At 43.9% G+C, this 15,045-nt stretch overlaps 1 protein-coding gene across 5 annotated transcripts in view; it reads right to left on the minus strand.

The window, feature by feature from the left end:
• The window catches only part of Rnf6 (ring finger protein 6), a 13,330-nt gene extending 4,966 nt beyond the window's left edge, over positions 1-8,364 (minus strand). The window contains exons 1-4 of one of the 5 annotated variants that reach the window (XM_021186726.2): positions 8,121-8,364; positions 7,311-7,393; positions 5,029-5,224; positions 3,402-3,497 (exon numbers count right to left, since the gene is read on the minus strand). In XM_021186726.2, the coding sequence (XP_021042385.1) occupies positions 3,402-3,497; positions 5,029-5,206 (274 nt within the window). In that variant the 5' untranslated portion in view covers positions 5,207-5,224; positions 7,311-7,393; positions 8,121-8,364. Of the gene's footprint in view, positions 1-3,401; positions 3,498-5,028; positions 5,255-7,310; positions 7,394-7,758; positions 7,939-8,089 lie in introns of those variants that run through there. The other 4 variants (XM_029533863.1, XM_021186725.2, XM_029533862.1 and 1 more) reach the window with 4 other exon arrangements.
• Positions 8,365-15,045: the final 6,681 nt, after the last annotated feature.

Below are 15,045 nucleotides of genomic sequence, written 5' to 3' on the forward strand. Positions count from 1 at the left end.
CTGGTGAGATGGCTCAGCAGGTAAGAGCACCAACTGCTCTTCCAAAGGTCCGGAGTTCAAATCCCAGCAACCACATGGTGGCTCATAACCATCCGTAACAAGATCTGATGCCCTCTTCTGGAGTGTCTGAAGTTAGCTACAGTGTAATTACATATAATAAATAAATAAAAATCTGAAAAAATAGCTGGGCAGTAGTGGCACACACCTTTAAACCCACCCAGCACTTGGGAAGCAGAGGCAGGCAGATTACTGAGTTCCAGGTCAGCCTGCTCTACAGAGTGAGTTCCAGGACAGCCAGGGATAAACAGAGAAACCCTGTTTCGAAAAACCAAAAACCAAAAACCAAAACCAAAACAAAACAAAAAAACCAAACCAAAACAAACAAACAAAAAATTTGACAAAATAAATTTCAAACCAGAACTAGTCAGAAGAGATAAAGAAGGTCACATCACCCTCTTTAATCTACCAAGCAGGTATTACAATTCTAAACACATACATCAAACAGAGATGTGGCCAAGCACATAAAAGGAACACTATTAAATATAAAGCTGGGCTGGAGAGATGGCTCAGCAGTTAAAAGCACTGACTGCTCTTCCAGAGGTCCTGTGTTCAATTCCCAGCAACCACATGGTGGCTCACAGCCATCTGTAATGGGATCTGATGCCCTCTTCTGGTGTGTCTGAAGAGAGCAATGGTGTACTCATATACATAAAATAAATAAATAAATCTTTTTAAAAATGTAAAGCTAGAGATTTACCCAACATAGTAATAATGGGAGGCTTTAATAACGTGAACGTGCTCCTATGTACAAGCAGGTCATCCAGACAAAATATAAATAGACACTGGAATTAAATAACATCATAAATCAAATGGACCTAACAGATATCTATGGGAAATTCCACCAAACCTTAAAAGAATACATATTCCTCAGTAGCTCACTGTACTCTGAATAAAATAGAGCACATAGTAGGACACACTGCAAGCCTTAGTGACTACAGGAAGACTGAAGCATCCCATGCTATGTATTACAAAATAAAGCAGGGAAGGTATAAACCTCAGAGAGACTAATCATAATATTAACAATTAATGATCATGGGAAAAACCCAAGATAAAATGAATAATTTAAGCTGATATGTAACTAGCAGTGAGCTGGAATTAGTATTTAAAATGTCTCTCAACTAAAAATAAAAAACAAAAAATTATAAACAAAACCAACCAACCAACCTCCCCTGCCCCCACTCCCAGCCCCAGCTCCGGCCCCGCCCCTGCCCCCAGGACCAGAGGGACTCAGTACAGAATTCTAGCAGACCTTGGAAGGAGAACGCCAATGCTATATTCAAAGTGCTCCATGGACAGAAAGGGAATTGAGACATCCAAACTCTCTTATGAAGACAGACAGAAAGAACTAAAACACAAACTGAAAATGGTTATATGTTCTACCCTAGGGCAATCTATCCCCTTGCCAAAGGGATGGATTGGGCAGTGTCCTTAAACGGAGATGACCTCTGTGCACTGGGCTGAACAGAGGGTGCCTCCCGCCATTTTCAACTCCCCAGCTGCTGGTTGTTATCATCGGTGGGACAGAAGCACTATGGAGGAGCTACACTAAGAGCACCACACAAACCTAATCGAGGTGAAAAAGCAGCAACTCACTTTTAGTCTAAAATTGCTTCACATGAACACACAACAGTCACTTGGATTGATTTTGCCCCAAAAGACACATGTCAAAGGTTGTCTCTTTCCTCAGACTCAACTACTGGGCAGGAGCCAGAAGAGGCGCATTTTTGCTACTCTTACCTGGTAATTGTTAATCTTATATCATGTATACTGTTGGTGCTCACAGCCTCCACTTCTAAACTAGGAATCTGAATTCCACTATCCTTATTGCTACTCAACAAACACCATAATTTACAAAATAGTAATACTACTTCAAAAGCTGAAAAGACAAAAAGGAGACCAAGCCTGAAATAGTTTCACTATGAAAAAGAGGCATTAAATGTCCTGTTAGATTACTTGAAAACAGGCACTGGCTGTATCAGATCAAGGTACAGCTGAGTTGGGTCTTTGCTGCCAGGAAGACTCCAGAAAGGCTGCTGAGAAAGGTCCCCTACCTGCTTTCTGGGCTGGCAGCTTTTCCTTGAGAAGGGATTAACTTTTACAACTGCATTATGAAGACAGATTTATGTGAAGTAAGTGATAGGTATTTTAAAGATTTATGTAATGCTTGGTATACTTTAAGATAGGCTTTGAAAAAGATTTAAGGGTTTTATTTATAACGGGATGGATATATATATACACATATAGATACACATAGATACTTATATATATGAATTCTTGAAAACTTTCCTATATCTGCATCATTAGACTTGTCTTCATATCTAAAGTAACAGCCAGCAAGTGTTCATAACTGAGGAGATAATCCAAGTTTCCATTACTTCTCTTACTTTTTCATGCTTTTATTTTATAAACCCAGGGATCTTAGGCTTACTCAAATATGACTCAGTTGTAAACATGGAACGTAAAAACCTTTGTCATAAACTTAAAGTAAAGCAATCTATTTAACCAGAGAAATAGGTCTTACGATCTTTAATTGTGTGTGTTTATCTTGAAGAACCCAAGAGAAAGAGACTAGAAATGGGTGGGTGTATGATAGGATAAAGGTAAAATGTAAGTAGAGACGGTGAATACTAGGGGCAGAAAGGCTTCAGGGAGGCGATTTCTTAAAAAGTCTCTCACTTTCTGAATTTAATGTTAAAATCACATTAGTTGTCTCCCTGAGAAGCTGGAAACTACCCACAGTTTCTATGCAGGTAGTGCAAAAGACCTTTCAGCCAGCGGACTGGTAAGAACCTAATTAAAGATGAATGTCTCTGGGAGAGGAGGTAGAACAAAAACAGGGGTCCCAAAGTTGGCTTGTTTAACTCTATAATTGCTGTTAGTTTAAATTGGTTTTCACTAGTGCTTTGCTTATTGCAAGAATTGTTATATGATTTAGTGATTGCTTGATAAAATAACAAGCAAGCAAACTGATGAAACAGAGCAGCAAAAACAGTTTCCTGTCAGTCAGTTTGTATTAGGCCATGGATACATTTTAAGTCACATCGATACAAAAACTATGGAGTATGTTTATACAAACATTAGAAGGAACAGTATTTGGCTAGGGGAAATGGCAGAATATTTATCAAGAACACATAAGGCCCTCGTTTGTCTCAGGAAGGTTGAAGAAGGGAAAATATATATTTACTATTCTGTACACATAAACTTGATGAAGAGAAACTATGTATAAGAAACACTTCTCAACTTTCTCTCTGCTCTCTAATCCCCAAGCAACACTTGTTATATGAATGAAGATCACAGGAAAACGGTAAACAGGCCTACTGCAGCAGTGCAGGCCACGGTACCTCCATCACTTGTCCCGCTGTCCGAGCCAGGCGGAGATGCCAGCTGTTCCTTTGCTCTATCTAAGCGCTGCTGTAGCTCCTCTGATGTTATCTCTCCTGAAACAACAAAAGAGCACTCATTTTTTAAACAAATTAAATTACCACGTTTTATGAGAACTTGTGAAATAAAAACTTTAGCAACTGGGGTCAGTGAGATGGCTCAGCCAGTAAAGGCTCTTACTACTAGGCCTGACGACCTGGACTCCAAGCACCACATAGTGGACGGAGAGAGAAGATACCTACGGTTGTCCTGTAGCATCTAAAGACTCATTGTCAATTACACACACACACAGACACACACACACACACTAAATAAAATGTAATTTAAAAAATCTTAACTTATAGAGGATGATCCTTATTATTTTCATGGTTTATAAGTCGAAGTTAACAGCAACCCCACAGTGGTTCACAATGACCCGTAATGAGATCTGACTCCCTCTTCTGGAGTGTAGACAGCTGCAGTGTACTTATATATACTAAGTAAATAAATCTTTTTTAAAAAATTTAAGATAATAATATTTGATACAGGGCTGGCGAGATAGCTCAGCAGTTAGGAGTACCAATTGCTCTTCCAGAGGTCCTGAGTTCAATTCCCAGCAACCACATGGTGGCTCACAACCATCTGTAATAGGATCTGATGCCCTCTTCTGGAGTGTCTGAAGAGAGCAATGGTCTGCTCACAAACATAAAATAAACTTGAATAATTTTGGTTACCAGAATTTCTAAGTAAGTTAGGGCTGGAGTGATGGCTCAGCAGTTTCCAGCACCCAGACTGAGTGGCTCACAATGACTTCTCAATGCCAGATCCAGGAGACCTGAGAGCCTGGGACCCTACAGCCTCTGCTGGCCTCCTTGGACCTTGACCTCATGTACACAACCCCCCACCAGAGACAAATATCGAAAAAAACAAACAAGTTTGAAAACAACAACAACGAAAGGATGAGATATACTCACATAGTTTGTTTCTTAAGTTAAAAAGAAAATTAGGGAGTAGTTTTAGGGAAATGTTTAAATCTTAGTGCTTGAATTCTACCACAATATTTTATTATATGAGCCACCAACATACAAATATACAAGCACACAGACAGGCACATTTCAGCTCGTTTCCTATAAAGTAAATCTGAAAGGAAATGTATAGACTACATTGGACTTTTGGTTGGTCACTACCTAGCTGCTTGTTAACACTTCAAATAAGTTAAGATTTAAGTTTCAAAGAACATTTTATTTGTACAAATATTATGTAAGAGAAATAGAGAGCTAGAGTAGTTCAGTGGTAGAACACTTCCCTAACATGCACAAAACCCTAGGTTTCAATCCAAGCCCATCCAAGTGAGGGTTGGCAGTGGAGGGTGAGAATTATTCGTGTGAACACTTAATGCTTATGTACATTGGGTTTTTAAGTTTGGCCTGTGTGTGTATGTCCATAAATGCAGTATTCTCACGTATTTAGCAAACACAGAGGGCAGTGATTTTGTTATACTGCATAATTCTCAGACTCACAAAACAGTACTCAAAGGGAGGTACTCTCTTTACTTTAAATCCCTCCTTTCAATGATAGAAAAATTTCCCCCCTTTGCCCATTTCTTACCAGGGGTGCCTAAAAGATTATGGTCTCTCATTAGCCGATAATCTTCATCACTGAGCTCATTAATAAACTGATAATAGGCTTCTTCTCTGTGGAGACGCTCTTGCTGCCATCTTCTCTCATTTTCTTGAAATGAGATCTCTTCTCCACTACCACCTGCTCTAGATCTAGATGGATTCATCCTGAGACTTCTAGTTTCCTGTTTAAAGAACATGTACAAATTCAATGCATCAGTCATGGTCTAACATGCTTCGGACTTTTTTTGTTTTGGTTTGGTTGTTGGCTTATTGATGCAAGCTCTTACTATGTAATCCTGGCTGGCCCAGGACTCACGATGCAGGCCACTGACAATCTCTTCATCTGTGATTCACAACTGCCTTTAGAGACTTACTGCTGAGATTCTAAGAAGCAGTGTTACCTCCCCTCATCCCCTCCTCAGGTGGGAAGCCTGCTCCTCAAGGATAGCACTCACATGTAGCCCACAGCAGAGCTCCTGAGGCTAACCACTCCACACCGAAGGATTGGCCTGATACAGACGGCCAGAGCACTTGTGTGTTTTCTCAATCCTCAGAGCCACGCAGTGGGTTGTTTCCTGTTGGTTTTCAGTCTCAGAGACATCAACTTTGAGTCTTCAGCAGACATAGTATGCAAAAATTATTTTCATCTCAATAAAGTGCAATGAGACAGTGGTGGTTCTTTTCTATTCACCATCTTTTCTGGAAGTAGTACAGGACACCATCATCTACAAATATAGTGGACTATACTCCTAACTGTCCTGGGATGCACGAAGGAGCCTTCTGTATATCAAGAACATGTATTATTCAAGCCTAAAATTTTAACACGATGAATGCTTTTAGACACAATTTTGAGACAAAAATTTTAAAAAGATGATCAATTTAATACTCAGATATGAGATATATGTGTTGAATTGTGTCTGACTCAGTGATAACTTTTAAAGCAAAGGCCTAGACCTACTAGCTCCTAAAAGTTGTTTTGTTGTTGTTTATATGTCGAGTTCTTTATTGTAAGACTTGACACATGTATTTGGCTAGTGGATACATTTAAAATAAATAAATTAATTAAGCCCGGCAGTGGTGGCGCATGCCTTTAATCCCAGCACTTGAGAGGCAGAGGCAGGTGGACTTCTGAGTTCGAGGCCAGCCTGGTCTACAGAGTGAGTTCCAGGACAGCCAGAGTCATACAGAGAAACCCTGTCTCAAAATAAATAAATAAATAAATAAATAAATAAAATAAACTAGGCAGGGAGGTAGTAGCCCACCCCTTTAATCCCAGCATTCAGGAAGCAAAAGCAGGAGAATCCTGAGTTCAAGGCCAGTCTGGTCTACAGTGAAACCTTGTCTGGAAAAACCAAAACCAAAATAAAAAATGCAAACAAACAAACAAAAACAAACAACCCCCCTAATTTTAAAATGCAATGCTAGTTAGTTGTCTTAAGGTTTCTATTCTTCCAAAGAAACACCATGACCAAAATCCAAGTTGGGGAGGAAAGGGTTTATTTGGCTTACATTCACATCACTGGAAGAAGTCAGGACAGGAACTCAAACAGGGCAAGAACTTGGAGGAAGGAGCTGATGCAGAAGCCATGGAGGGGTGCTGATTACTGGCTTGCTATGCCTGTTTTCTTATAGAACTCAAGGCTACCAGCCTAGGGATGGCACCACTTACAGACAGGGGCTGGGCCTTCTTCCCTCATTGATCACTAATCGAGAAAATGCCTTACAGCTGGATCTCATGGAGGCATTTCCTCAACTGAGGCTCTTTTCTCTGTGAGACTCCAGCTGTGTCAAGTTGGCACACAAAACCAACCACTAAACTCGGTGTATTAACACACGTCTTCATTCCTAGCACTCTGGAGAGAGGCAGCCTAATCTCTGTGTGTTCCAGAGCAGCCTGGTCTACAGAGTGAATTCTAGAAGTCAGGACTACACACATACAGAGAGAGAGAGAGAGAGAGAGAGAGAGAGAGAGAGAGAGAGAGAGAGAGACCTTTGGTGGGAGCAAGATTCACTCAAGATGTTAATTTAATTAATAATATCAAAAAGTAAAGGTTTTCCATTTGCAGTGCAATCAATAACTATCATTAACAAAGCGCATTTTTGGTGGTCACAGCAGAAACTTGATTTTTAAAACAGATGTTTAATAAGTGGAAATCTGATGACAAAAAAAAAAAAGTCAAGTTCTTTAAGATATTCAAAAACCAGAGATCTCCTCCTCCAAGGCAATATTCTTGGACTAATTAACCATAAGTAAGGCAAAATGAATACCTTATTTTCCTTTGAACATTCTTCTAACAGATGAGATTGTATCCATGCTTCTGATGTTTGTGCCTTTTCTGAGAGCTGCTCATCTGAAGTAATAAAAAACAAAAGTTGAATTATTCAGCAAACTGCCTCTTTGAAGCCTCGGAACACCTAGAAGTCTCCCGACTCCTCGGCAAAGCCAAAGCTAAATTCCCCCAGAAGGTTCTGTTAGACCATCATCTAGGAAATTAGAGCCTCATACAATTAGATAACAAAAAACCTCCCAGAAGGCCTCTCCTCCTACACTGTCACCGCTCCGAGGACTGCGCCCCCTCCTTTCTCAAAGGCCTTCCTACCGTCTCACGTTCTCATCTGGGTGTAGCTGGGGTTAGGTGAGGAAGTTAGTTTAGTTCTAAGCCTTCACTTCGTCGTCAACCGCCCCCACCATCCCGCTACCGGTTCTTTTCCTTACCCTGGTAATCGAGGCCCCGGACTAGGGTTACGATGAAGTCCCTACTCCAATACACAAACTGGACTCAGGAACCCGACCAATCTCACCTCAATCTAGCCTCAAGTAACGCTTCCCCAGCGACCTGGATTTGGCTTTGGGGCCAATCAGCAACTAGCAGAGCTCAACCAGCAAGCACTAAACCAATCCGGTAAGAGGTAAGTGCCTCTCCCCTCGGCCCCCCGCCCCTTAGCACGTCCTCCTTTCCGAGGCGGCTCCCGGAAGTAGTAGTGAGACTCACCAGATGACCCCTCCCCCCCCCCGCGGACGCAACGCCCCCTCCCCCCGACCCCACCTCCAGCGCGATGGCCCGCGGTTGTCCTCACCGAGGCGGCCAGGGGGGGCGGGAGGTTCTGTGGCCGAGCCTTCGAAGGCCGCAACGCCCTCTAACCTTCCCCTGAGGCGCGAAGCTCAGAGTCTCCGCCGCTGCTCGGAGTCCACCTGGCGGAGAGAGGCGCTGAGAGAGAGGTGCGTCCGATCTCCGGCCTTCTCGCACCTCCTCGGAGCACGAAGACTCGCCACCGTCTGCGGCGACCCTGCCGGTGCGTCTGGAAACGGCGCTCGCCGGAAGCCGAGCCGCGGCGCCTGAGTTCCGCATCTGCAGTGCGCAGGTCCGGCCGTCTCCGGCTCGGGTCTAGGCTCTCAGAGCTCGTGGCGGCTTCCAGGACCGTAGGCGGAGGCGCCTTTCCACCCTTTGGAAATGCCAGCTCCTCTTCTCGTATTTCAGTGTCCTTTGACAAAGTCTGGCGAAAAACGCGTCTGTCAAGCTGTTCGTTTGAGAATTTCCCTTGTGATAGTTCACTGGGACGAGGAAACTAAATGTCTAGTGCTTGTTCCTTCCCCCAACTTCATCAGGGAACTACATGATGGAGGCAATGTTGGGCTCACTTCTCTGTGTAGCCTGTCTTTGTTTTTTTTTTTTTTTTTATTTGTTTGTTTGTTTGTTTTTTTCTAGTATCCAATTGCTTCATGAATTAATTTCTTTTTTTTTTTTTTTCCAAGACAGGGTTTCTCTGTATAGCCTTGGCTGTCCTGGAACTCACTCTGTAGACCAGACTGGCCTCGAACTCAGAAATCTGCCTGCCTCTGCCTCCCAAGTACTGGGACCAAAGGCATGCGCCAACACCACCCGGTGCTTCATGAATTTCTAAAGCTTTCTTTGTATATCTCTTTTGGGATTGTGGTGGTTTGAATAGGAATGGCACCCATAGATCCATGTGTTTGAATGCTTGGCAATAGTGAGCAGCACTATCAGGAGGCGTGGCTTTGTTAGAGGAAGTGTGTCACTGTGGGGGCAAGGGTTTGAGGTTGGTTTTAAATGCTCAAGCTACAGCCAGTGTAAAACATATGCAGTCTCCTCCTTACTGTCAGTGTATAGATTAAGATGCAGAACTCTCAGCTCCTTCTCTAGTACCATTATCTGCCCGCACACTGCCATGCTTCCCACCATGATAATGGACTAAACCTCTACAACCTGTAAGCCAGCCCCAATGAAATGTTTTCCTTTATAAGAGTTGCCTTGGTCATGGTGTCTCTTTACAACAATAGAAACCTTGACTAAGGTGGGGAGAAGTCTATTTTTTTTTTCCTTATTCTTACTCTGTCTTTCAGAGGCACACATCAAGCCAGCCCTCTCATCTCTCACCTTACCTTGAAATCCTTTCCATTTCTTTTTAATACTGGAAGTGGGACTTGTGAACTGAAGTTTCCCCCTCCCCTCCAGGAACATGTTAAATACTCTACAAGGCAGATTGGTTAAAAGTTCCATGATTGTGTTACAAGTCAAAGCCAAATAACCCTGGGATATTTCTCCCCATGTCCCCCCCCCCCAATAGCCACTTATCACCCATGTCTCCTAACATCCTTGTGACTAGTAGGTTAGGCCTTGTGGAAAGTCCCTTAGCTTCCACCAACTCAAAATAATGTAAGCAGATAGCATCTTTGGCCAGTAGCACATACTTTCCTGCTTTTATGAGATCTGCCTGCCTGTTAACACCAACCTCCACCCTCCCTCCACACCTCCCTCCCTCCCTTCCTTCCTTCCTTTTGTCCTTCAAGATAGGGTAGCCCTGTGTAGCCTGGCTGTCCTGGAACTGGCTTTATAGACCAGACTGGCCTTGAACTCAGAGATCTGTCTGCCTCTGCCTGCTGAGTGCTGAGACTAGAGGCGTGCGCCACCAGATTTGACTTTATCCATCAAGGTATCTTGAAAGTATCTCGATTTTATTTTCTTCTGTTACTATAAAACTATCATGAGCCAGGCAGTGGTGGCGCATGCCTTTAATCCTAACAGTTGGGAGGCAGAGGCAGGCAGATTTCTGAGTTTGAGGCCAGTCTGGTCTACAGAGTGAGTTCCAGGACAACCAGGGCTGCACATAGAAACCCTGTCTCAGGAAAAAAAGAAAAAGTCATGAATCTGTTACTATTACGGAACATGGTATTTGAAGTAACTGAAATCTGTCTTTCCAAGCCGTGGCCACTCACGTTTGGCTCCAGGACAAACTCTTTCTTCTTATTCTTTCTGAGGCTAGACCTGCTTTTGCATTAAGAGGTTTTGGTGTCTGAATGTGGAGCCCCCAAAGTGATCCAATTGTGTTATAGGAGTCACTGGGTTGTTGCCTCTTGTGCCAAATGTTCAGTGTTGATTCCTCAGCGGAATGCTGGTGTGTTGTTTCTGGGACTTAGACCTACCTTGGTTTGCTTTATTTTGCACTGGTTGTAAGGATCCTCTTAGTTTGGTTACTTTATTATTCTCCCTGTTTGCTTAGGGAGCTCTTTGTTTGTTTAAAGTCATCTGTTTCGTTTGGTTTCTGCCTGTGCCCGGTTGGGTTTGTTTGTTTTTAGGACATTTGGTTTGTTCATTTGCTTTCGGCTTCTCCTCCTGTGTCTAATTCATGGAAGGAGGAAATGTTCAGAGAAAAGCTGCCATGTGGTACTCCAGCTGGTTTTATGTTTGATAATTGTGTTAGTTTAACTTATATGTATCTGGAAAATGGGGAAATCTAAAGATAACTTGGCTTTATGCAGTCTCTTCATTGAAACATTTAAGCCAAAATTGGATGGGGGTTGAGGGGGAGAATACACACAAAACTAAAACCCCCAGAGAATTTAAAGTGAATAGACAGTCTGCTTTGACTTAAAACAAACAAAACAAGCCGGGCGTGGTGGCGCACGCCTTTAATCCCAGCACTTGGGAGGCAGAGGCAGGNNGATTTCTGAGTTCGAGGCCAGCCTGGTCTANAAAGTGAGTTCCAGGACAGCCAGAGCTACACAGAGAAACCCTGTCTCGAAAATCCAAAACAAACAAACAAACAAACAAACAAACAAAACAAACAAACAAACAAAAAACTGCAAAACTTCCATAAAAAAAAAAGAATCAATAAAATTGGTAGTTAACACAAGTTGGCGGGCTCACTATATTGAAGTTAAAAGGAGCTATTGAAGATCAATAGGAAATTGGTGAGAAAATGTTAGAGATTAAAGAAAATTTGAAAGATGGAACTCTTCACAACTCTATACCCCCACCTGCAACCCCTCCCCCGCCCTGAGTCAGGGTCTCTCTGTGTAGCCCTGACAGTCCTGGAACTCCCTTTGGAGATGAGACTGGCCTGGAATTCAGAGATCTACCTGCCTCTGCCTCCTCCTGACTTCTGTGATCAAAGGCATGTGGCACTGGCACTCTAGCCACTGCAGCCACTACCACCAGGCTCAACTCAATTCATATTTTTTCTTTTTTTAAAGATTTATTTATTTATTTTATGCATATGAGCACACTGTAGCTGTACTGATGGTTGTGAGCACCAGAAGAGGGTGTCAGATCTCATTACAGATGGTTGTGAGCCACCATGTGGTTGCTGGGAATTGAACTCAGTACCTTCGGAAGAACAGTCAGTGCTCTTAAACATCTGAGTCATCTCTCCAGCCCATATTCTTTCTAACCCTGATTTTTTTCTTCTTTGTTTCCAAGCAGAACAAAAGATTTTCGTAGTCAGTTTAAAAATAAAACTTAAAAACTTCATGTGGTGGCACATAGCTTTAATCTCACCACTAGCGAGGCAAAGTGGAGGGGGTGGGGGATCTGAGTGTTCAAAGCCTGCCCAGTCTATAGAGTGAGTTCCAAGACAGCCAGGGCTACACAGAGAAACCCTGTCTCAACACACAAAACCAAAAAAAGAAAGAAAGAAAGAAGGGAAGAAAGAAAGAAAGAAAGAAAGAAAGAAAGAAAGAAAGAGAAGGAAATTTTAGAATTATTTTATAGAGCGTGTTACCTTTGTGTGTACACATGCTGCACATGTGCATGGTCCCTGTTGGAGTTAGAAGAGGGCATTAGACCCCCTGGAACTGGAGCTATAGATGGTTGTGAGTCACCATATGGTACTGACAATTGAATCCAAGTCCTTTTCTACAACAGCCTGTATTCTTAACCCTTGCATTACCTCTTCAGCCTTAAAAAGTTTGTATTTCTAAAGTCAACTCTGCATGCTCTCTCTCTCTCTCTCTCTCTCTCTCTCTCTCTCTCTCTCTCTCTCTCTCTTCCTCCCTCCCACCAGGGTCTCTTTATATAGTCCTAGCTGTCCTGGAACTCACTATGTATACATGCTGGGTTAGAACTCTGCCTTCTGCCTTTCAAGTACTGGGATTAAAGGTGTATACCACCATGGCTTGATTAACTCTTAAATAGAAAAATAATGCATTAGTTACATATTTATTGACGTGACCAAATACCCCAACAAGTCACGTAAGAAAGGAATTACTTTGACTATAGTACATCATGGTAGGAAAACCACAGCAGCAGGAATTTGAGGCAACTGGTAACTGGTGCTGAGCAGATTTCTGGTTATATTTAACCTGGCCCATGTGTTGGGGTGCGTTTTTGAAGACAGGTTTCTTTCTCTGTGTAGTTCTGGCTGTCCTGGAATTCTGAAGTTCTGCTGGCCTGCCTCTGCCTCCCAAGTGCAGAGTTAAAGGTGTGGGCCAGGCAGCCTGGCATGAGGTGGGTCTTAATTGTAGCCTTTGATGGGTGACATCTTCGCTTCAGGCCTTCTTTCCTAATTTCCCAATGAAGAGGGTCAGTGTGATGTTTTGAATATGCTTGGCCTAGGGAGTGGCACTATTAGGAGGTGTGGCCTTGTTGGAGGACATGTGTCACTGTGGGGGTGGACTCTGAGACCCTCCTCCTAGCTACCCATGAGACAATCTTCTGTTTGCCTTTGGGAAAAGATGTAGAATGCTCAGCTCCTCCAGCGCCATACCTGCCTGGACCCTGCCATGCTTCTTGCCATGATGGTAACGGACTGAACCTCTGACCCTATAAGCCAGCCCCAATTGCCTTTGTAAGAGTGGCCTTGGCTCTGTTCGCCATCTTAAGCTCACTTTTCCTAACTGAGCTTCCCAGTTTTCTTGTCTTTGTCTCCACTTGTCATTTCTTCTCTTGTCAATGCAGGGATGAGAATAGTACCCGTGACACAGACAGAATGTTGTCCTGTCTGAATGTTTCCTCCACCAAATGAACTACTCTTGCCTGTGGCTTCAGCATCACTCGTGTTCTTGGAATACAGGCAGAATGGAGCTACATCCGTAGCTGGAACTTCAGATGGGTCATCCCTATCCCAGTTCCCGATAGCCCTGTCCCCCACAAAGCCTCACAAGCTAGGTCTCATGTCCTTCTTTCATCATTTCTGTCTACCAAAGACGACCCATTTCGCTCCAGTTACCATATCCAAGGTCTTTTCTAGCCCAAAGTCCCAAACTCTCTCACATTCCTCCTGTAAACCAGCTGTAAAGGCCTAAGACCTTGCATGCAGGTTTATAATATCACCAACTCCACTTTACGTACCAACCTTCTGGAGTAGTTACTTAGCTTGTTGTAATCAAATATCCTGACTGTTTTCTTTTGATTCACAGTTCCTGGGTTGAGTCCAGCATAGTGAGTGGGAAAGTTATGGTGGCATGTTGAAAGATCCTGCTAATAAGGTTGCAATTCTCTATAACTCTTGGAGCTTGGTGCAAACTGGAAGACTCCCTTTCTCCGTGGGACTTCCCCTTCTCTGCCTAACTTTGTCTGGAGAGCGTCTGTAATCCCGAAGCAATGCGCCACAAAATCCATCAACCTGGCGGCCATCACCTCCTTCCTACTCCATCCTATGGGCCGTGGTAAGATGCCCCTGCAGGAGCTCCTATCAAAATGGCCGCACCATGACACCCTCTCGGCCTGCAGCTGTCCCTGGAGCTGTCCAAGGTGGCGCATCTCCCTTCCCACCTCAAAGGGAGCTGCCCCTCAGAAGCTGTCCACAGTGGCAATTCCTTTCCTGCCTCAGCCTACTGCCAGTATGAGGAGCTGTCCAGCGTTCTGGCATCTTTCCTGCCTCAGCCTATACAATTTTGGTGAAACACCACTGCGGAAGCTGTCCCACAGGAACTGGCCTCAGTGTCAGCACCTCCTCTCCAGTCCCTCCCAGCAGCTCCACAGAGATGACGCCTCAGAGAAAGCCAGATGGGGCCAGGAAGGACTTCCCACCCTAACCCAAAGACCTGATGCAGGGAAAGGGGGGGTGAAAAAAAGCCACCAATTTCTGAGCAGACACCCCACCCCCAGGTTTCCACAAAATCTCTCCGATCCCTGAGCAGGAGAACCCACCAGTCCCAGAACAGGAAAATCCACCAATCCTCACTCTGGAAATCTCTGTCCTGAGAAGCTACGCCTCCTCAGAAATCCTATGTAAGCACTGCCCCTTGGTCAGGTTCCCTGCTATCCTCTCCCAGGAACAGAAAGCAGCTGTCCCTGGGCTCATCCCTCCACACCTTGGACCCTCCAAAAAAAAAAAAATCTCTTTCTTGAGACTTTCTCCCTGGAGTGACTCTCTCATTGGAAGAAGCCAGGAAGAAAAGAAGCAATGAAGAGAAGTGAGGAGAAGGAGCAGGGTTGAGGCTCCTTAGCTCAGATACCCTTCCCTGAGAGCTGCAGCGCCTCTGCTGAGGAGCCTTCCTCTCAGAGTGGTGTGGTTCCTGAGCTCCCGTGTCTCAGGATGCCCTTCTGCTGGCATGCCTTCCCCCCTCAGAGCTGCATGGTTCCTGGGCTTCTGAGTCCTAGGATACCCTCCCATTCGAGCAGAAACCCTTACAAGGGTAACAAGGGAAGTCTCGGTGGGAGGAACAGGAAGAGGGAAAATAATGCAATCATAATCTCAAAAAAGAAAAGAAAACCTACCTACCCTGCCAGGTTGTCCGCAAACGTGCACACCATTTTGGTTC

This window comes from Mus pahari, chromosome 23, assembly GCF_900095145.1.
Source record: "Mus pahari chromosome 23, PAHARI_EIJ_v1.1, whole genome shotgun sequence".
Lineage (NCBI taxonomy): Eukaryota > Metazoa > Chordata > Mammalia > Rodentia > Muridae > Mus > Mus pahari.